At 49.0% G+C, this 22,623-nt stretch overlaps 1 protein-coding gene across 2 annotated transcripts in view; it reads left to right on the forward strand.

The window, feature by feature from the left end:
* Nucleotides 1-22,623, forward strand: part of UBE2M (ubiquitin conjugating enzyme E2 M) — a 503,284-nt gene that overhangs the window by 200,412 nt on the left and 280,249 nt on the right. For both annotated transcript variants that reach the window (XM_069639034.1, XM_069639026.1), the window contains exon 3: nucleotides 21,724-21,762. In XM_069639034.1, the coding sequence (XP_069495135.1) occupies nucleotides 21,724-21,762 (39 nt within the window). The remainder of the gene's footprint in view (nucleotides 1-21,723; nucleotides 21,763-22,623) is intronic.

Genomic DNA, 22,623 nt, shown 5'->3' on the forward strand with positions numbered 1-22,623 from the left:
ATTCTCTGGCAGACGCTTTGAGCAGAGACCCCCTCCCAGATGAACACGAATGGTGTCTACACACAGAAATCGTATAAGATCTCTTCTCTCAGTGGGGTTTCCCCACAAGCGAAAACAGACGGTGCCCAGGATTCGTATCCAGGTTTCCCCAGCCAGACTCCCAGGGGAACTCCCTGTGGATGAACTGGTCAGAGATGTTTGCGTACGCTTTTCCACCAACACCTCATCAGGAAGGTGGTGAACAAGATGAACAGAGAATCAATGACTCTCGTCCTAGTTGCTCCCATGTGGGCGAGACAACAGTGGTTCCCACACTTACGCAGACTAGCGGTGTGCGAACCCATCAAACTCCCGGGCTGGTACAACCTACTGTCCCAGCACCAAGGTCAGAAAGTGCATCCTCAACCCAACTCAATGAAACTGGCAGCATGGCGCCTGAGGTCAGAGTTTGGACATCTCAATTTACCGCAGAGATGTATGGACATCCTAAGAGCATCCAGGAAGCCAAACACGAGGCACTGCTACTTTGACAAATGGAAAAGATTTGTTATCTGGTGCCGGAATAAGCAAATCAACCCAGTTGATTGCACTCCTTCCACAATTGTCACATACATGCTCCACCTGCTGGACGCAGGGTTGGTTTTTAATTCACTGAAGGTACACCTGGCAGCTCTGTCAGCATACACCACCGCCCATAACAAGGTGTCGTGGTGGAAAGTACCAGTAGTTAAAGCCTTCATGGAAGGAGTAAAGAGACTTCACCCTCCAATTTGAAAGCCACCACCACGATCTTATGCTGCCTATTTTTAATTTGTCTATTATTGCACTGTCAAGATATCACTACTCTGCATTATCTAAGGGCCCATCATGTGTTCCTTCCAACTGTAACTCTACCAAATGGTTTATAGTTGAAACGGAAATGTGATTTTATTTTCAGACCATAAGAATAAAGAGATATTTTCAATATCATGGTCTTTGCCTTATGCCCACTTTCACACCTTGGAAAACAAAATTCAAAAGGAGATTGTTACATTCGAGAAATGCTTTCTTAGAGATTTGATATTAGACTATAAACGAACACTCAAAACAATCTCAATGGTGAAAGGTTGACGCTGAAAGCCCTTGAGTCTACCCCCGATCTTACTTAAACCAGCAGATAAAGCGGGAGGCATTGTAGTGTTGCACATTAATCAATTCAAAAACAATTACAGATCTACTCTTGACACAGCTAGCTATGTGAAATTGAGCAAAGACAGCACACACGAGTAATTAGACAATCTAATTCTGAGATTACTTTAGGATATCGGAGACAATGGATTTCCAAACATAGGAACTCCTTTCTTTTCATGCGATCCCTAAAATTTACAAAGATGCACACCACCCTCACGGTAGAGCGATAGTAGCAAGATGTGGTTCCATTTTGGAACCCATTTGCAAATTTGTAGACTGTTTTTAAAACCCCTAAGCAAATTGACTCAGTCACATCTCGGAGACACCAATGCCGGCCATTGAAATTTTTGAAGGCCTGAGATTTGATAACCATACTGAATTGTTGGTTACCATGGCTATCCAGTGACTACACCAGTATTCCTCAGGAGGAGGCCATAGTATATTTCCAAACATCTTACTCCTAACGTTATCCAAGACAGGGTGCCTAAGAGTTTCATCATTACGTTGATGCTCTAAAGATAAATGTCTACCAATTCGATGACCAATTCTTCCTCCATGTTTGGGGAACAGCAAAGGGTGCAGCATTCGCTCCCAGTCTGGACCTTTTATTTATCGCCACGTTTGAAGATCAATTTGCTTTCCACCCAAGCAACCCATTTCACAGTAATGTGAGTATGTAAAGATGGGTCCTGGCCAATGATGACTGACATCCAGGGATGTACTAGTTACTACTTTAATAGGTTCCTTGTACATTACATCAAGTACATCAGGTCAGGTACACATGTTGAGGACAACGTGCACCGCCATCCTCTCTCAGGGGGTATATATCTCCAGCTGACTGACAGAACACATTCATACATCAACCTTCCCTCAGGCTGCATTCTCCGTCACTCACTCCAACATTCCGTGCATTCTACTCGGAGCCCAGGGGAAACTTAGTCACTACAGAGTAATTGCAGACAATACACTGACAATATTAGCTTTGTCTGGCAAGGTTCACAAGAGAGGCTGTGTAAAATTGATCAGTGACTGAATGAGGCATCTCAACTTTTAGTAGCTCCAATCGGATTTAATTTTCTGGCTGTTGCAATCAAAAATAATGGATTGCTGGAGTGCTTCTTGTTCGGAAAGGCCACAGATTGCAACACTATTTTGCATTTTACCGGTTACCACCCATGCAGCCTCAAGGAATTCTATGTGGCCAATTCCTGAGGGTCCACCGTAATTGTACTACACTCAGACTATTGCACACATGCACAAAGCCTTGAAAATATCCAGTCCTGGGGATATCCCCGGAAACTATTGAGACATTCTAAAAACAGGCTTGTTTCACACGTAGGGTAAGAAGAAACTTGCAGTCAAGGATCACGTGTCCAAACCTGAGGAAAATGGTAAAGAAATACTGGCCTTTGGTCCAATTGAGCTTGCCTACCGAACAAGCCCCTAGGATAGCACTCAAGCGTTCCCCAAATCTTTGAACTTTTGGTCCATTCCCAGTTCAGTAAAAAACAAACTCTGGACCATGCTATAGAACCCAGGCCCTCTTAATGGACTTTTTTGATGTGGGCTGTGTACAGTCTGCAAACGTATTAGACAAGTCAACTCCTTTTTGATTGGGGACAAATAATGGCAACATAGGAGTCTAATTGCAAAACCGTCAAGGCTATTTACTGTATAGAATACTCCTGTGGACCATGTTATGCTGGACAAACCAAGAGAGCAGTACATGTCAATCCAGGATCTGGTGTAAGACTACTGCAGCACCTTTGGTGGCACATAACCTGAAATTTCACGATACATCCAATATTTTCTAGTGGGTCCTAGATGTTATCAGAGCCTCCACGAATTTACAGCGCTCACTGATGTACAAGGAAGCCTGGTGGATTTACAAATTGACTGACCAGGTTCTGCAATATATCAGGATTTGTGCTGGAGTACAACTGCAAGCCAGCTTCCTGAGGTCTTTGGCGAACATGTTTTTACTGGCTAACTGGTAGCTAGTTAGTGGATACTAGACATGTATATGCACTGCTCTAATAAGTGACATGGGGTGGATTGCTTCATCTACCTCCCAGCGGGGGCTTTATGACCACCTTCATTTCAGTGTCCACTTTCAACACGTTTGCCCCATGGTGTTAACAGTTGTCCAGCAATTGGTGAAGTGAGGTTAGATTGATGCACCTTTTGTGCTCTAGCAAGGTACTGCATATTTTAAGTACTTAACAGCATATTTACATTTGTAGACCCCATGCTATTCGTTTTCTTGTTTCCTTAATGTGATGCCGCTGCCTTTCCACTCAGCCCTTACTTTACAGCCAACGTTCACTTTGGTGACGGCGACGGTAATAATATTCCCACTCTGTCGGCCTCTGATGTTTGACATCTAGCCAGATACTTTGTGGCTCAACACCATGATGTGCTATGTCGCACATTTCCTCTTCAGATATTTTGGACCAGGAGCTTCGTGTTTCATCCCTTGCCTTGTTTGATGCCATAAAGAGTAACAAATTCCCACTTTAGGTATGTAGCATATTTATGTGGTTTTATTGTCTCGCGTTAATCGCCCCTCTACATAGTTGCCGCTGGAGCTGCCTACCTTTTTACATCATTGTGTTCCAATTTGTAGGACTCGCAGATCTTGTTCATCACTTCTAACTTGTGCTGATGGACACTTATCTACCCTTCAGGTAAGAATAAGCTCCCGGTTGCTTAACAATGTTTCCCTTTTGATCGGGGCGCACGTGGCACCAGAGCTGGCAAGTCCATTTTTGTATGTGTTTACAGAGTACAGTGAGGGATACAATACTAATTCCACAATATTTCGATGGTATTGAGGAATTGTGATTGCAGACCGTTCGGGAGATTTATCAATTTTATGCTAAATCATCTTCCCCTAGTGAGACCTCCAGCACTTTTTGATGGCTTTCTGGACCTTTTTCTTCCTCTCCTAAATGAGCGGAGCCTTTTCCCATTCATTCTCATTTTGCTCTGACTTTTGGGAACTGTTATTTTTGTTTTACCTTACACTATGGAGTCTTGCTTTCCTCCATATCTCTTCACAGCACCCTATGTGCAGTGTTGCTCGGAACCCTTTGGGTTCTACTGTGATCTTTGACGAAACATAAAACTACTGTTCTTTAGGATGGAGGGATACTTTGTATCCTTCCAAAAATGTTAACTTATGAGAGATTAACACACACCACCTTATGTGGATTGCTAGGGTGATGCCTAGTATCCGCCTGCTCTCTGCTCCTGTGACTTTTTGGTCACAGTGACAACCCCTATAGTTATGTCTGGTTACAGTGGATGTGTTCTACCAACCTTTGTGCTATCTTCTACCGCAGACTGTATTCACACCCTCGGTTATGCACAAAAGGGTTGTCTGTTCTAACATGGAGACTCTTTTCTTGCCATTTCTTGTGTGGTTGTCTTTTATTAGCCCTTCTACCATTCTGGGATGGTGAGGTTTCAATGTAAGTTTTGCCTTTGCCGGGAGCCCTTGGGTGTCCCCCCTAGGGTCCAATGTGTCTGAGGACAGGACGCAGGGGAGGAGTTTGACACTCCCCTGTCCTTTTGTCTGCTAGAGTGCCTGAATGGAACCAGTTCCCACTGGGGGCTGCCTGTCTTGATTGGACACTCATCCACCCCTTTCTGTAAACTGCAGGGAGAGTTTGCCGAAGAGTGAAAGGAAAAACAGAATAAAAGGTGAGGTTCTTGAGGTAGAAGGAAAGTCGACCACTGGAACAAAAGATCCGAAGCTAAAGACGACCAGATGCCTGCAGACCCTTTCAGTAACCTTGAAGCAACCATTGCTTACCTGACCCGGTTTTCTTATTGACAGAGGATCTCTGAAGAGGCCAACTCTTTCACTTTGGTGGGACCAGCCAGCCTCAAGAGGAACTGCAGATGGTCATCCTCTAAGGTGCTGTGACCATCCAGGGCTGCAAACTGCAAATGCCTGAGGACCTCCGACCCATTTGCAGTGCAACGTCTTTGCATGGACGAATCCGCCAAAGAACTTTGGTGTGCGCCAGTTGGATCTCCAGAGGCACGATCCCACTCATCCACATCCCCTCACCAGAGTGCAGGACTGCAGAATCGAGGAAGCTCGACCGGGCGGTAACCGTTCAATGTTGTAACTGAAAAAAAGTGCCAAAACAACATACTGACGTGGGAGACCGAAGAAATCCTTTCTAAGGGTCCTTTCTCACAACTCCTGCTATGACATCCTATTCAGAGTCCTTACTTTAGTCATCAGACCAAGGAATCGGGAGACTGGGTCAGTCGCTGCTGCACATGAGATAATCCAGCTGCATTTTCTTCAACCAACCTAAGGTACTGTGGGGATTAAGGTACTTGTCCAAGCCAAATAGTCACTCCAGTGTGAACTGGAGTGAGTTATAAGATGTTTGGGGTTCCACCCATACCTCTTAACAGCTTGTGCTCTCTTGGGGAGTGATTTGCAGGGTCCCTATACATTCATTGCTAAGTATTTTTAGGTTAGTAAAGTATCCTGAGTATCTTTGCCTTTTCTACTCCTGCATAAGACTTTTTCTCCCATTCTACACTGACTTTGATGAACTCTCCAATAGCTACGAATTGGACTGTTAAAGCACAAGAAGCCTTCGAAGTGTTACTAGAAAGCAAATCACTGCTAGTGTTGAATAACCCTCCTTTTCCTTCCTACAGACTTTGTTCGCGTGACTTTAGTAAATTAATGAAACTATCATTTCCAGGGGACTCCGATGTATTCCATATCTGACAGTATTCACCACAGCTGTGCTACTTCGGAAAATCTTTGCCGTCCTGCGTCATCGACGTTGATACGCCGCCCCCGAGGACCTCCTCCGACGGCCGACGTCACTGGATGTTATAAGTAGGACGCACAACGCCCGTAGCCTCAGTTCTGTTTTTTCTGCGAACGTGTTCGCTTCGGGAATCTCGGCGCACCTCGACTCTTTGGAGTTTCTTTTGCTTTCTCGGTTCTTCGAACCTGTTTAACTATTCTTCGTGAAGATGTCTACCTTGTCTTCCACACCGTGTCCGGGCTTTAAGAAGTGCGGGGACTGTGGGTCCAAGATGTCGGTCACGGACTCGCACGACGCCTGCCTCTGGTGCCTCAGGGAGGCCCATGACACGGATGACTGTGTCGACTGCCAGTCGCTCACGTCGAAAGCCTTGCGGGAGTGCAAGAAGTTATCGGTAGGTAAGGTATCCAAGCCCCAGAAGTCGGTCTGCGGTGCTTTCAACGGAGGACTCGAGGGGCGACTCTCGGCGTAGTCAGTCCAGTGGGTCTCGGTCCCAGAGTCGGTCTCGCCACTCCTCTGGCTCTTCGAGGCACTCCCGGAAGCGCCGTCATCGGTCACCTTCCATGCCCTCATCCGAGGACTCCACCTGTCGGCGGGTAGCTTACCCCTCCAAGCATGCAACACTGGAGGAATGGGCTTTCTTTGTGAAGAAAATGTTGGCGATTCTTAAATTGCAGGGCACTGGTCCGTACGTGCCTCCGAGTGGGCTCAGTCGTCATCAGCCGAGAGACGCCGCTCGCACGCCTTCAGGCTCGGGTGGTCGTCACGATTCGCGGGAAAGGTCCCGCTCAGACAAGGGGACTCGTTCTTGGCATGCCCAGTCCAGGGCCCGGTCCTCGACACGCTCGAGACTGCGTGAACCTGTGATGTCTTCGAGGAAGACGTCGCCACCTGTGGCGCCGAGGTCGTCGACGGACTCTCGAGGCCCCGCCTCCGAGGACATTGTCGGCGCCCAGGATGTCGAGGGACACGCTCGGGGCTCCGCCTTCGAGGCCTGTGTCGCCGCTGTCGATGCTGTCAGCGCCACGTCTGTCGTCGACGCCGATTCACTTGATGCCTTTCAGGGCTGTGTCGACGGGGGTACCCTGTGGCTCGGGGGAACCACCTAGAAAGGCTCTGGTCAAGCTTGGCTTTGGTTCCAGTTCTATGCCTTTTTACCGCCACCTGGAATTCATTTGAGGTGGATGAAGGCTCTATTAATGGCATGGTGCCTGACGAGATTCTCTCGGGGCCATAGCCAGTTTGAGGACCTGAGGCAGTCCCTGCATGATGCTAGTGGGCTGGACACCTCCGGAGGTGGAGTTTTGTAGGCCTGAGCCTGGCACTCATGACGATTCTTCGTACCGGTGCCCGAGTCACCGAGTACTTAGGATGGTCTGCTCCCCCAGGGGAGTTTGTTCAGGATGACCTTACGGATATCCTTGACATTGGGCCACCAACTGACCGTTACTGCCGTTTCATATGGCTCTAAAGAGGAGGGTGGCGGCGGCTTGGACTGCTCCGGAGAGTCTCCCGGCAGTGAACAAGTCTTTGCTGCGAAAATAACGCCCAGCCAGTAGTGACGCCTGCTACTTGTCCAAGCACCCTACTCCGGAGAGTTTGGTGGTGCAGGCGGCTACGGCCCCGGCAAAGCAGGCGTCGTACCCTACCATCCCTCCTGATAGGGACGACAAGCGTTTTGACGGCTGGGCGAAGAGTCTTTTCTGCAGGGGGTATGGTGCTTCAGGCGGCCAACTCCATTTGTGCCTTGTCACGTTTCGCGCACACTCTGTGGAACTGTTCCCTTGGCGGCTGAACATATTCCAGAAGGGGATGAACGGGATGGTTTCCTTGCCATGGTTCAGGATGGCAAGGATGCTATGTGAGAGGCCGTTCAGTCGGGTTTGGACATGGCAGATTGCGTCAGCCGGTCCATGGTGGCGGGCACCGTGATACGCAGGTTTGCATAGTTGCGGAAGTCGGGGTTTGCTCCTGATGTGCAGGCCCGGCTCCTCAACATGCCCTTTGACGGGGAACATCTTTTTGGCAGCAAGGCTGACGAGAGCCTTGAGAGGTTGCAGACCTCAAAAGCTGCAGCAAAGTCGTTGGGCGCTGCAGTTCGACCACCTCCGCCTTTTCGTCCTAGGGGACAGCAAAGGAGGGGAGGTTCCTTTCGTTATTACTCATCCTTTGGTAAAGCGAGAGGAGCTGCCAGTCAAAGGGGCCACCGTAGGAGTGCCAGAGGTGGAAAACAAGGTACTCTAGGTGCCAAGCCGCTCAGGCTGTTGCCTCTTTGCCCTCAGGCAACGCCGCTTCAGCTCAGTCATGAGGCCATGTCCCATGGTTCACCGGTTGGGGGAAGGCTGGCGCAGCATCTTGCAGAGTGGCGCGCCATTACTTCAGATGTGTGGGTGCTGGAGATCATAACCCCCGGCTACTGTCTTCCTTTCCGGCAGAGGCCTCAAAACAATCCACCGGGGAATCTCTTTGAAGAGTCTGGATCCGCTCCTTGTGCAGGAAATTCAATCCCTGCTGGAGAAAGGTGCCATAGAACTGGTGCCTGTAGCGGAGAGAAACAAGGGATGGTAATCCTTATTTTTTTATTTCCAAGAAAGACTGGGGATTGAGACCCATCATGGACTTACGCGGTTTGAACAAACTCCTCAGGAAGGACAAGTTCAAGATGGTTCCTCTTTCTCAAGTCCTCCAGGCCCTTCAACTTCAGGACTGGTTGGTGTCTCTCGACCTCAAGGACGCTTATTTTCATGTGCCGATCCATCCGAAGCACAAGTACCTGAGGTTTGCAGTAGGCGACTCGCACTTTCAGTTTCGGGTCCTGCCGTTCGGATTGACCTCCGCCCCCAGGGTCTTCACCAAGTTCATGGTAGTGGTGGCAGTGCACCTCAGGAAAGGGGGATTCACGTCTACCCCTACCTGGACGATTGGTTGATCAGGGCGCGCTCTCCCGAGCAAGTCCTGGATCATCTGTCAGTCACCTGCCACTCCCTCCACAAGCTGGGCTTCTCCCTCAACTTAAAAACGTCCCATTTGACACCTACTCAGAGGCTCCAGTACATCGGAGCGGTGCTCGACAACGTCCCTGGGGCATTTTCTTCCCCAGGTGAGGACTCATCACATTTAGCAGATGGTGCACAAGTTTCAACTTGCCCAGACTCTCCCAGCGTTCGAGTTCTTGAGATTGCTCGGCCTCATGGCATCCTGTATTCTTCTGGTGCCAGAGGCCAGGTTGCGGATGAGATCTTTGCAATGGGCACTCAAGCTCGAGTGGTCTCAGTCCTCCGGCAGGATGTCGGACTCTGTTCAGGTGCAGTCTTCGGTCGCCCAGGACCTTCTGTGGTGGGCCGACGAAGGCAGTCTGATGAGGGGGGGGGGGCTCCATTTTGGCCGACGTGACGATCGTGATGGACGCATCCCTCACGGGATGTGGAGCTCATGACAACGAGTTGAGTCAGCGGTAGTTGGTTTCCATCGGGAGTCCAGACTCCATATCAATCTGTTGGAGCCGAGGGCCGTCGGGCTAGCCCTGAAGGCTTTTCTGCCGACTGTGCGAGGAAAGAATGTCCTGATCCTGACGGACAACACGGTGGCCATGCACTACCTCAACAAAAAGGGGGGGGGGGGCAGGTCACTTCCTCTGTGCAGGGAGGCGATGCAGCTCTGGTTCTCAGCAATCCAGCAGGAAGTTTCGATCTCGGCAGTTCATCTGGCAGGAGACGTAAACGAGACGGCGGACGCTCTGAGCAGGCAGAGCACGATCTCTCACGAATGGGAGTTGGCTCAGGGGATTCTCCTGGAGATCTTCGCCCTTTGGGGGACCCCTCAAGTGGATCTCTTCGCCTCCAGTGTCAACTGGAAGTGCGAGAGGTTCTGCTCGCAGGAATTTCCTCCAAACGGAGCCTTAGGAGATGCGTTTGTGGTGGAGTAGTCATTCCCACTGCTGTACGCGTTTCCTCCAGTCCCCGTCATCCCGCAAGTACTGCGTAGGATACGGAGGTTCGGCTCCCAGAGGATCCTCATTGCTCCGGCATGGGCCTGGAGGACGTGGTACCCGGACCTTCTCGACTTGTCCATCTGCCCTCCACGTCGTCTTCCCTACCGAGACGATCTGCTCTCACAGGAGGTGGGGGGGTCAGGTTCTCCATCCAGAGGTCAGGTCCCTCAACCTTCACGCTTGGTTTCTGAAAGGTTGAGGTATAAGGATTGGGACCTCCCTGAAGACGTGATGGAAGTGTTGCTTTCGGCCAGAAGGCCCGCAACAAAGTCCCTGTACCGTTGCCGTTAGAGGAAGTTCTGCGACTGGTGCAGGGTTAAGAATGTGGATCCTTTTGCATGTGAAATTCCTATGGTTCTGTCTTTTTTGCTTTCTTTGGCCCACAGGGGCCTTTAAGTAGGTACCATTAAAGGTTACCAGGCAGCGCTGTCCATATTTAAGCGCTCGTCTGAAGAGTGTTCCTATTTTAAAATTCCTTTAATATCTCAGTTTCTGAAAGGGCTCACTAATGTGTTCCCTTCATCACCTTTCCAGGTGCCCGGTTGGGATTTGAACCTTGTTCTCAAGTTTCTGATGGGTGCTCCGTTTGAGCCTTTGCATTCATGCCCTTTGAGACTGTTAACTCTGAAAACTGTATTTTTAGTTGCGGTCACTTCCGCTCGCAGAGCGAGTGAGTTACAGGCACTTTCAGTTAAGCCATCCTTCACTGTGTTTCATAAGGACAGGGTTGTCATTAGAGTTCGTCCTTCTTTTCTTCCGAAGGTGGTGTCGGAATTTCATTTAGGCCAGAAGGTTGTTCTTCCGGCATTTTATCCTCCTCCACATCCTGGTAAGGAAGAGGAGAGGCTCCATAGGCTTGATCCTAGGAGAGCGTTATGCTTTTATATTTCACGCATGTCCCGGGTCAGAGTGGACAATCAGCTCTTTATTGGTTACGCTGGAAAGCGTTTGGGACAGTCTGACGAAACGGACTGTCTCGCTGGATTATTTTGGCTATCTCTTGAGTGTTACCGCTTGGCGGGTAACGACCCACCGGTCGGTTTACGGGCCCATTCTACCAGGGGTATGGCTGCCTCTACCGACCTGCAGAGGGGTGTTCTATTCGCAACATCTGTGATGCAGCCACCTGGGCTTCGGTACATACTTTTGTACGTCACTATTCCCTCGATTCCATCCGGGGGCAGGATCTGGCTTTTGGCAAGGCGGTTCTTTACTCCGCAATTTGATTGTGCATGCTAAATTTCTGTTTTCTAAATTCTTTTTCCCACCTCCTTGCATTGGTACTGCTTTGGGAGTCTGTCATAGATATGGAATACTTCGGAGGACCCAATCCCCTCGAAGAACAAGTTACTCTTACCTGGTAACGTTCTTTTGATGGGATGGTCCGACGACCTATCCCATATCGCTCCCTCCCTACCTTCCCCGCTCTAGAATTTCTTATGCGATTGCAGCTCATGTTTCCGCAAGGCTTTGTGTGTCACTGGCAGACTGGTGGCACACGTTCTGGGAAAAAACTACAACTGAGGCTACAGGCGTCGTGCGCCCTACTTATATAACATCCAGTGACGTCGGCCGTTAGAGGAGGTCCTCGAGGGTGGCGTATCGACGTCATCGACGCAGACACCGAAGATTTTCCGAAGCAGCACAGCTGTGGTGATTACTGTCATAGATATGGAATACGTCGTCGGACCATCCCATCAAAAGAACGTTACCAGGTAAGAGAGTAACTTGTTCTCTTTAACAAATGCGGGTGTGCTCCACCACCATTTAAACAGTGGGAACTGCCATTACTGTATTTTCATAACAATTGTAAGCGCAAGCAACTACTATTGAGGCAGTCACCCTTTAAAAAGTATTGTTGATATTTGCATTGTATATTGATTAGTCTAAGAGTATTTACTTAAAACTGCCTTGTGAATAGAAAATAAATGTAGATTTCTTTGGACAATTGTATTGATTGGGTTAATTGTACTTACCAACAGCTCACATTTTCCTCATAAGATGAGCCTGGCTGCTCTGCCATTCTAACAATCCTTTGGATAGTATAGACTATACTACGATTTGGAGACCTTTATACCAAGGGATTGTTTTATAGAGTGTTACCTCCAGGTGGACTTTAGGAAAATTCCACCGAGACCGACACTAGTGGGGCACAGCAGATCTTGTATAACAGTGGGTGGTAAGGATTGTACATCTTCATTAAACCTTGTGTTTTTTTCCTTCAATTTCTTTTTCTTTAGCATGGTGAGGGAGTCCCTTTGGTTGCTGCATGCACATTATGACGGATGTTAGACATTTTTAGAATAGTCAGAGGTCAAATAATCCAGAACTGTTAGTAATGTGTAGTAGCAGCAGAATTAGTAATTGAGTTGCATTTTTTTCTGCCTCATTTGTGAAGTGCTTTTTTACTGCTTCTTTTTCCTATTTGATTTGTTACTTTTCCTTTTAGAACAAGTATTTGAATGATCATCGCTTTTTTGATTTAGCCTGTGCTGTCTTGCCTTCAAAACGAGTCACAATGTCTTGTTATATTAGTCTACTATTATAATCTGTTCCATTTGTCACTGGATCATCAACACCATCTGCAGTTCTAATAATTAAATCCTGTGTAAGCATGTCATTATTACTAGGACTGTTTTCAGGGGGTTTTTGTTTCCGCCCGGAATTTGCAAATTCCGGTAAGGCTCCTAACATGGGCCACTCGCCAATCTAGTGGTGAGTGGCACTTGAGGGCTAATATAACCTTTTGTATGTTACAATCTAATGTCTACACACCATATGTTGACCTAATCTGCAGTGTATGTGTTAGGACAGTTTTTCTGAAGTCCAACAAAGGGCTTAGTAAAACCATTAAACTGAGACGGTACAAGACTCCACTCTTGGTACAAGGCTCTACCACCTGAGTATATGGTAGTGTAGACCCAGCAGCCAGGCTTATTGTAGGAGGGAGAGAGGGCTGTAGGAAAGTACATAGAACCAGTAGTATACCAAGAATTCAATAGAAACACTTACAACCAGAAGTATTATAAAAAATAAAGATTTATTATAAATAAGAGTTGGCCAAGTTAAGTCTTTGGGTAAGAACTGGTCGTAGATTCATAAACACATTATATAAACACAACGCTTGAAGGTACACATACCAAAGCATAAACCACCTCCAGAATACCCAACATTAATTGTATGGAAGTCGGACCTTATCATACACCTTTGTTATAGGCCACACCTATTCATGGGAGTAAAACCATGTTAATTTTTTATTTGGGATTGCACCAGGCAGTCCAAGGTCAGCTACACCTACAGGACACTTTTTAAGAATGGCACACAACTATTCTAGGCAGATAAAACCTAATGTTTGAATATACTATTACAGTTGCTTTTCAGATCAGTGGAACAGACTAAGGGAAGCAATAACTATTTAACTTATTTTAGGATTGCACACAGCTAGCTCAAGGTAAGTAAAACCATATACTTTTTACAGGAGCTACCAGCAACTTAAAGGTAAATATAACCCAAGGCAAACTTATTCTAGACAGGCTAACGGCAAGTCAGGGAAAGCAAGACACAATTGGGGCACTCATACATTTATATCCTAACGGGAACAGTAAAGTGAAGCCAACAGCATTACCTTTAGCGAAGAGGCACAACCAATTCACAGGTGAGTACAAATAACCTTATGTATACTTTCCAGAATGGCACAACATACATACAAGCGAAGTAAGAATTTTTTAACTGTTTACTCTTGAGTGACGGTTACCAACCAACTCTTTCCAAGTAAGTACTTTAACACTTGTTATACTCTTCAAGACATAATCTACTTATCCATTCCTTCCCTAGTCTATTGCGCGAGTTCACTCAGAGGCAGATGAGGGACCCTAGTGGTCTAGGGGCCAGCTGTAGGCAGGGGGAGATAGGGCTCTGTTGCAGGCAAAACTTTGAGTTCCTGAGGAAGACTGTTCAAACAAGTAAACTTTAAAGTTAGTTAGGAACCGGGGACCGCAACACCATAGGAGGATTCCAGCAGTGTGCTTGGGTGAACAGGATGAGTGACCTCCCAATGCCAGACAACAACCCAAAACTACACAGGAATCGTAAAGGCTTAAGGTAAGTAAATATCCCAGCCAACACAGTACCTTGGCACAGAAGAAGTTGCAGCAAGAAGCTACTTCAGGATCTGCAGCCAAACACCTAGTAGCTGAATTGTTACAGTGTTGGTAAGAAAGGGGATACATTGTTTCTCCACCAGCAATGCACATACATTGGGGTGTGCTGGTTTCACCTAACAAAATTTAGAAGGAATAGAAATATCCTTTTTACCCTTGGGAACTGTAGTTCTCACAAGATTAGCCTGAGAAAGTAAAAGGGGAGCCCAACAAGGCAACCCTGTAACAATAAAAAGGTACATGCCAAATGTTGTCAGAGGATAGCATTAAAAGGATACTAAGGAGAGTCTTAAAAATGACACCCATAGGGAATCCAAGATGGCCGCTGGAGAGACGACCCTGTGCTAGGGGCGCTCCCAGAGCCCCCAGCCCAAAAAGTGGGATATTTGGAGCAACTCCCCTCCGTGGGTGCCCCTGCCTGCTGGTATCTGAGGCAGTGGTGCCTAGTGGTGGTGCGGAACGGGCTCAGAGGACGAGGTCTTCAACTGGAGCAGCTGAGCGCGGCCTGTCATAGGGGAGCGCTGGTGGAGTTGGGCTGGTACACACCCCCAGGCGAGAGGGGCTGCATTGGCAGGAGGAGGCAGAGTGACTGGACTGCGCAGCGCTGCCTGTGGAGTGTGCAGGTGGAGCCGGCGCTCGCAGCTTGGCAGGAGCGGAACGTTGTGAGTGGAGGGGCGGGGACCCGAGCGGGACCTGCGGCCGGCCTGGAGCTGCCTTCGGCCCCGAGATCATCCCTGCATCGCAGCTGGTGCAGTGAGGCGGAGAGAGTGGGTGACCCTAGGCCCCAGCGGCGGAAGGAGGAGGGGCCCTCTACAGTGTAGGGAGAAGCGGAGTAGCTCCAGGGGAGGACTCGGAGCACCAACAGCGGCCTGTGGGAGGCTAGTGCAGAGGCGTCCCTGGGGCTGAGTGAATGAGTGGGCGGCCTGAGGCCCCAACGGAGGGGGGAGGAGGAGCCCGCTGCCGTGAAGCATAAAGCGGAGCCGCTCCGGGGGAGGACCCGGGGCTCCAGAAGTAAGGTTTGCCTTAACATTGACAGCATCTGCAGGGAGCTGCGGATGAGCGTGGGGGCCAGGGGGGGGGGTCTTTGAGAGTATTGTGGCACAGAGGGAAGAATAATACAGGGAAAATTAAAAAGGACACTGCTTAGGACCCTGCGCACTGTGCCTGCTCCTTGGCCCCTTCACCCCCCCCCCCCCCCACTTTAACTATTAAATTGGGGCTGGGCCAGCAGTGGTCGGAGAAGTTGGTCCGGGCTACCCCCGGCCTCCCTCATCCCCTTGCCTTAAACTGGGACAGTACCTGTATTGGAGTGTGAAGTGGGGGACGGACAGTTGGCTCCGGGGCGGTGCTGTGCGAGGACCGGCGTGAGGAGCTCGGAGTACCCCTAATGGCAGGAGGCCCAACCCCACTCTAGGGGGAAGGAGCGGAGAAACTTCTGGATCGTTCCCATAGGCCTCAGGCCACTGTAGGGTCGCCCCTGGACATTAAGAGGGCATAACAACCCCAGAAATACTGGGCATACGGCTGGGGGGTGCAAGCGACCCGGTGACCTAGGGGTGGGGGGGGTAAATGACACGAAGACCTAGTGGCAAGCAGAAAGCAAGTCCGCACAAGGAGGTGATGTTGGGCTCAGGCAAAGGGGGCGGAGGTGCCAGGAGGTCCCATCGCTGAGGAGGATGTCTAGGAAGAGAGGAAAGGTTCCAGGGACCCCGGCGAAAGAGAAGAAATCACCGGAGGGCATGCTTCAGAAACTGTGGAGAAAGGAAGAGGGGGAATAGCCCGTGGGAAGGAAGGAGATGGACACGAGCGAGGAGGTGATGGCCCTGGAGGACTAACAAGGGAATGAGAGGGTCACAAAGAAGCTCTTGGAGGAGTGTTTTCAAACCTTTGGAGATAGAATGGTCAATGTCATACAAGTACAACTTGACAAAATGAAGCAGGACCTCACGGGGTTGATCCGGGAGGTGAGCAGCGACTTGACCAATCTGAGCTCAAGGGTGGACACTGATGAAAGGGCTCTCCAAGATTTAGCAGAGGACTCTCATAAAGTGCAGGAATGGGTGGAGAGCCTTGCCAATGCCACCCACAATCTGGAGCTTCAGACCGAAGATCTTGAGAACAGATCAAGGAGGGCCAACATTAGGGTGACATTTTTACCGGAATCAGTCACAGACTCTGGCCTCCAACAGACAATGAAGTTTCTGTTCGCTCCCCTGGCAGATGTCTCAAGTCCGGAAGAGATCAGAATAGACAGGGCTCATACAGTGGGGCCCAGAAGGGATGAGCCCGGTGCCAGACAGTGTGATGTGTTAGTGGCGCAAAAAGAGAAAATCTTACGGGCTGCGAGGGGGATGGACGCCATCAGCTTCAATGGGTCACCTATTCAGCTGTACCAGCATCTGTCAGCTATTGCTCTCAACAAGAGGAGGCAGATGCATCCGATAACGCAGGAGCTTCAGAAGAGGGGCATGAGATACAAGTGGACATTTCCGTTTGGCTTGGTGTTTGAACTGGACAGAAGGCAAAGAAGGGTTACATCAGTGGAGGAGGGTGCGTCCATCCTCTGGATAGAGGTGGACCACTCGGGTGAATCGCTGGACAGGGGGAAAGCCAGCCCCAAACGTAAGGAGTGGTCAACACAGGTGCCAAGAAGGAAAGTGTGGAGGAGGGGACCAGCGGGGGTCCCCCCGGTGGAGAGACTCAGAGCCTGGGGGGGGGGGCACAGGGCGCGTCAATACATTGAATTCTAGGTTATGTTCTGGTTGGTTTTTGGGATACCGGGGGAGGGGTGTCTAGATGAGGCTGGAGCGGCGGCGGGGTCGTGGGGGGGTGGGGTCATGGAGGATTGCCTACAGGTCCGGGTTGACCCCCCCCCCAGTGGGGTCACTGGGGTGGGGAAGTGGCACTGCTCCCAAGGGAGAGGTTCGGGGGGGGGCTAGAGGTTGGCAGTGCGCACTTGGCGAGGGGGGGGGGGGGTCACGGGTCTGGTAGGGGGGAATCGGGGTATGGGTTTTGGTCCTGTCGGAAGGAGATCCATGGTCTCTATGGGCAATGAGTAAAGGTTTGAAAATCTTGTCCCTGAATGTCAGGGGTCCGACTTCGCCGGTGAAGAGTAAAAAAGTGGAGCTCATGCTGGCAAGAGAAAACCCTGACATTATTAGCTTTCAAGAAACTCGTATACAAGAAAAGGACAGACAGAGGGTGAGGCTGAAGGGGTTTAGCCGCCTTCATCAATCGAATGGCCAGGGGAAGAAAGGGGTGTCCTAATAGTCCTAAAACAGTTTAGATGTGGCTGTCGTAGGCTCTTCCCGGGACAATTTGGGCAGGTTTCTGGTGTTGAATCTTCAAAGCGGCAAGGAGGTGTGGTCAGTGGCTACCCTTTATGCGCCAAATACGGGGCAGGACTACTTTATACAAAATATGTTGGGTAAATTGGAAAGGGCTGCTAGGGGTAACTTAATACTCACAGGGGATTTCAATTTAGCTTGGGATCCGGCGAGAGATAGAGTGCGAGACTCTTTCAAGCCCAGACTAAGCCTTCCAGAGAGCTGCACCCCAAATTGGCGAACCTAGCATTTGTAGACGCATGGCGGGAAAAGAGGGGTGACGATAGTGGGTACACTTTCTATTCTCATGTGCACAGATCCGCTTCCAGGATAGATTGTCTGGTTGTCTCTTTCTCTGTAGGTAGGCTCAGGTAGATTGAGGTGGGCGCGATTTCGATTTCAGACCACGCCCCGATTGTGTTGGAGCTTGCACTGCCATCGCAGGAGGTGGGCCTATGGAAGTGGAAGTACCCTTCTCACATTTTTAAGGACGAGGTGTTGCAGGAGGAGCTGCGACAGGAGATGGGTCACTTTTTTTCAGAGGAATGATACAGAGGGTGTGGATTCAGGGATAATATGGGATGCCTTTAAAGCTCCCATCAGGGGGACGATTATTGGGATCAAGCCTAGGAGGGATAGGGAATGTAGGAAGATAGAAGATCTGGAGGCGAATTTGAAAGCGGTCATGCAGGAACTAGCAGTCATACCCTCCGCAGAGACCAGGAGAAGGTATAGAGTGATTAAGGGCCAATTGGACACGATAGTCTCGGCTAAGGCGGAGAGGGCACTGCTACACCTTAAGCAGAAGTACTATGTGAAGGCGAACAGGGCGGATAGGCTATGGGCAAGAAAGCTGAGGAGCGAGGAGAAAGATGGAACAAAACTGAGAATTAAAACGGGGTGGGGGGAGGTGACGGGGACCCAAGAAATCAAAAGGGAGTTTGCGAGGTATTATGGGGAGGTGTATAGATCTGACAGTCCAGCGGAAGGGGATCAGGGGAGGTATCTGGAAGGGTGCCAGCTCTCTGGGGTTGAGGTAGCGGATAGGGAGGAGTTTGAGAAGGGCCCAACTATAGAGGAGGTCCACAAGGCTATTGCGGCTTTCCCCCTTAACAAAGCTCCAGGGCCTGACGGTTTCACGGCAGATTTTTATAAAACGTTTAGGGATGTACTGGCACCAAGATTGGTTGCTTTATATAATGGTTTTGGGGGAGGGAAAGGGATAACCCCATCTGTGGAGGAGGCGAAAGTAGTACTACTCCCTAAACAGGGTAAAGATCTCACATCGTGCAGGGCATATAGACCGATTGCCCTAATTAATTTAGACGCGAAGATCTTTACTAAGATTCTGGCGTCCAGGCTCGAACCCCTCCTTCCATCCCTAGTGGAGCAGAACCAGTCTGGTTTTGTTAAGGGGAGGCAAATGCATGACAACACCAGGAGGATTGCCCATATTATAGAGAAAGTGAACAAATCTAAGATGGAGGCTATTGTAGTGGCCCTCGACGCTGAGAAAGCGTTTGATAGAGTAGAATGGGGCTTTCTCTTCGCCACTATGCGTAGGATGGGCTTCGGGGCAAATTCATGGGCAAGATAGAGGTGAACTACTGTAGTCCCACATTGCGCCTGATTAATGGTGAGGCATCTGACCCGGTGGCGGTCTCTAGAGGTACAAAGCAGGGCTGCCCGCTGTCATCACTACTTTTTGTGATATATCTAGAGCCGCTCCTGAGTAAAATCAGACTTAACCAGGAGATTAAAGGGGTGATGTTTGGGGGAAGGGAGCATAAGGTGGCCAAAGTTGCGGATGATATGTTGCTGACCCTGACAAACCCCCGAGAATCCCTGGAAGCAGTCAAGAGAGTTTTTGGGGAGTTTGGCCAAATTGCAGGGCTACAGATTAATAAAAGTAAGTCAGGGGTGCTGTGTCAAAAGATAGCCCCCGGGGTGGAGAAGGAGTTGAAGGAGAGCTTTGAATTTGCCTGGGCGAAGGGTAAGATAAGGTATTTGGGGACTGTTATCACGGGGACGATAGAGCTAATGTATGAGGCAAACTATCTCCCGCTATTGGGGACAATCTAGGGGTTGCTTTTGGGCTGGGGACCACTGGCTGTGTTTTGGTTAGGCAGGATCAATGCCTTAAAGATGGTTATACTTCCAAAGTTGTATCTATTTATGGCATTACCGGTTAGGGTACCGGCCCCCTTCTTTAGATGGCTAAACAGGCTTACTCAGGCCTACATATGGGGGACGAGGAAACCTAGATTTCCTAGTAGGCTGAAGCAAATGCCCAGAAATAGGAGGCATGGGGGAACCAGACATGGTGAACTACTACCGGGCAGCGCAGTTGAGGGTACTACGAGATTGGTCGAATGATAATAGGGGAAAGGTGTGGAGGGAAATGGATAGAGCAATGGTAGGATACGGGCTCGAGCGAGTTATGTGGCTTCCTTGGGAGGACAGGCCCAGGAGGATGTACTGCAGATCAATTGAGGAGTTGGTGGGTGGGTTATGGGATGAAGCAGTGCGTAGATCAAAAATCAGTACCTTTCCTTCACCCATCTTTGCTAATCCTCAGTTCACCCCTGGGCTGGGAACTGTCTCTGGGTTTGATACGTGGCAGGAGGGAGGCTGTTGGAGCGAACTCTACGATGGAGGGCAGGTGAGGGACTTCTTTACCTGCAAGAGCATTTTCGGGGTGGGGGAAGAGGAGTGGTTCCGATATATGCAGCTAAGACATTGGGCCCTACATCCCGCTATAAAAGGGGAGGCCACAAGGGATCTTAACCAATTCGAGAAATATGTGACTACTAAAGCAGGGGACAGACACCTAGTGGGGATTTGTATAGGTTGCTCAAGGAGGGTGAAGTGGCGGGCAAGAGGGGCTTTATGGCCAATTGGGAAAAAGAAACCGGCAATCAATTACGCTAGAGCAGTGGCAGTCCCTATGGGCGTGGATTCGCAAGTTGACGAATTCTTTACAACTCCAAGAAATTTGGGTGAAGTTGATGTATCAATGGCACCTCCCCCCCCTACAGGTTAGCTAAAATATATCGGTCTGAGACTGCCCTGTGTTAGAGGGCATGTGGGGAGGAGGGTTCCTGGAGACACGTCTGGTGGCACTGCCCGAAGGTTGCCCCGTTCTGGGTCAAGATGTGTGAAGTGGTGCATGACCTGATGGGCATTGCTATCGTGGGGGGAAAGGGGGTATAGAAACTGGGCTGTTTATGTTGGGGCTGGATGGTACCCTGGACGAGATAGGGACAAAGGCCCAAAAGAAGGTTTGTGATCTTGGTGATGGCAGGGGCACTGGTAATAGCACAGAAATGGAAGGCGAAGGAGGTGCCCACGGAACATGAATGGGTAGGAAGGATTTGGAGGCTAGCAGCTCTGGAGAAGGTGACGTATTTGCTAAGAGGAGAACACCAGCAGTTTCTTTTGGATTGGGACTTGGTTTTGCAATTTCTTAAGAGACTCCAGGGCTGCCTGGTGCCCCCGCAGCATAAAGCTTCTGGGATTGGCGTAATATGGGGCTGGGGACCGGGTGTGGGGGGGAGGTTTGGAATGGGAGGACTCTGGGTCCCGAGTGGCTCCATACGGTGGAACTTGGTCTGCTTAGCAGTATGTGTGACAGGGGGCAAAGTAATGACGTTAACAAAGGACAGAACCTAAGAGATGTAGCGATGACCAAGACCCGTGGGGGTGGCAGGGCAGGGGTTGGGAGAGGGTGGGGGGGGTTGAAGGGTTAAGATTACTTTGTTCAGTTGTTATAAATGGCAATAAAAAGTTGTATGAAAAAGACACCCATAGAAAGAGTAAAAAGGATCTGTGAGTGTGGAAAAATGTTCCCACTCAGAGCTATAGGGAAAAATAATTCACCAGTAAAGCAAAAAGTTCTGGGGTTCTCGGCGTCTCGCAAGTGAGGTAGATTTAGCCCTGAAGTTAAAATCTTACATAACGAGTTTTATTTTACAGAGGAAAACCAGGTTATTTTTTAAAGTCCACTTTCAAACCAACTAGCTCTCCTGCTTTAAATTGTGGTTCTTGTGACTGTCTGAGATCCATGGATAGTTCAGTGGGGGTAAAATGGAGAGGGGGGGGGGTGGGGGCAGGTGGTATTGCACAAGATGGCTTTCAGAGTGTGTATGAAAACCTTTCATTTTCTTTCGAGAAAATTAATACCTTTTGTGTTGGGGTCAGGCAAGGAAATGCCATTAATTAAATTACTGTATTCGGCTATGTATACTTATATTCTGTCTTTATTGCAGGGCTTCTACAAAGGAGGAAAGTTTGTCTTCAGTTTTAAGGTGAGTTTTGAAGAATTTGTATATAGTCAAAGCTCTGATTTCCTGATGCAAAGCATTTGAAATTATTGCTCTTTTCTCAACACAATGCTCCATCCTTTAACTTAAGTCCTTAAATTTTGAATAGCGTTCTTACATTTGCGACTGAACAGATTTCCCGAAGAGCTCGCTGATTCCCTGTGATGGTTTGTTTCCCTGATGGATGGTATAAATGTTTTGTATTGACTTTTCCCAACAGCTGCAGGTAAACAATAGGACTCTTTTTATTATTTGTAAGGTGGATCCTTCACACTAAATATTTTGATGTTGAAGATTGGGCAAATCTACAGGCCATTTTAATTGGTCAATTGATCGGAACAGGTTTTCAGAGCCTTCCTGTAGGCAAGTTGATGGGCTACCAAGTATGTGTGCCAAAAAGGAGTCCTAGACATTGTTGTCATGAACTGAGAAGGCACGACAGACTTTCCTTGTGGGACGGACTTTGGGTGGAACCAAATCCTTCACTGATCCCAAAGGTTGGGGTTGTGTGTATGGTTGTGTGTATGGTTGTGTGTATGGTTGTGTGTATGGTTGTGTGTATGCGTGAATATTAGGAAATATTTCTCTTTAGGCAACTTTTGCTCCATATTCTATGAACCCCAATTTTGTTTTTTAACCTATTCTGAATTTTACAGGGAAGTGAAAAACTTCGCACTCCGCTGATGTTTTGCTCATTTTGTCATGGGAAAACTGGTCAGTCCTTCAGACTATCAGTACTGGGAAATGGTTTCTGCTGGGTAAGAATGGTATCTAGACTTTGCATCAAATACCTTTCCATCGAAATTGCATTTGTATCAGGGGGTTTGCAATGACAAAATATGCATT

This window comes from Ambystoma mexicanum, chromosome 1q (assembly GCF_040938575.1).
Source record: "Ambystoma mexicanum isolate Mex_15411 chromosome 1q, UKY_AmexF1_1, whole genome shotgun sequence".
Classification (NCBI taxonomy): Eukaryota; Metazoa; Chordata; class Amphibia; order Caudata; family Ambystomatidae; genus Ambystoma; species Ambystoma mexicanum.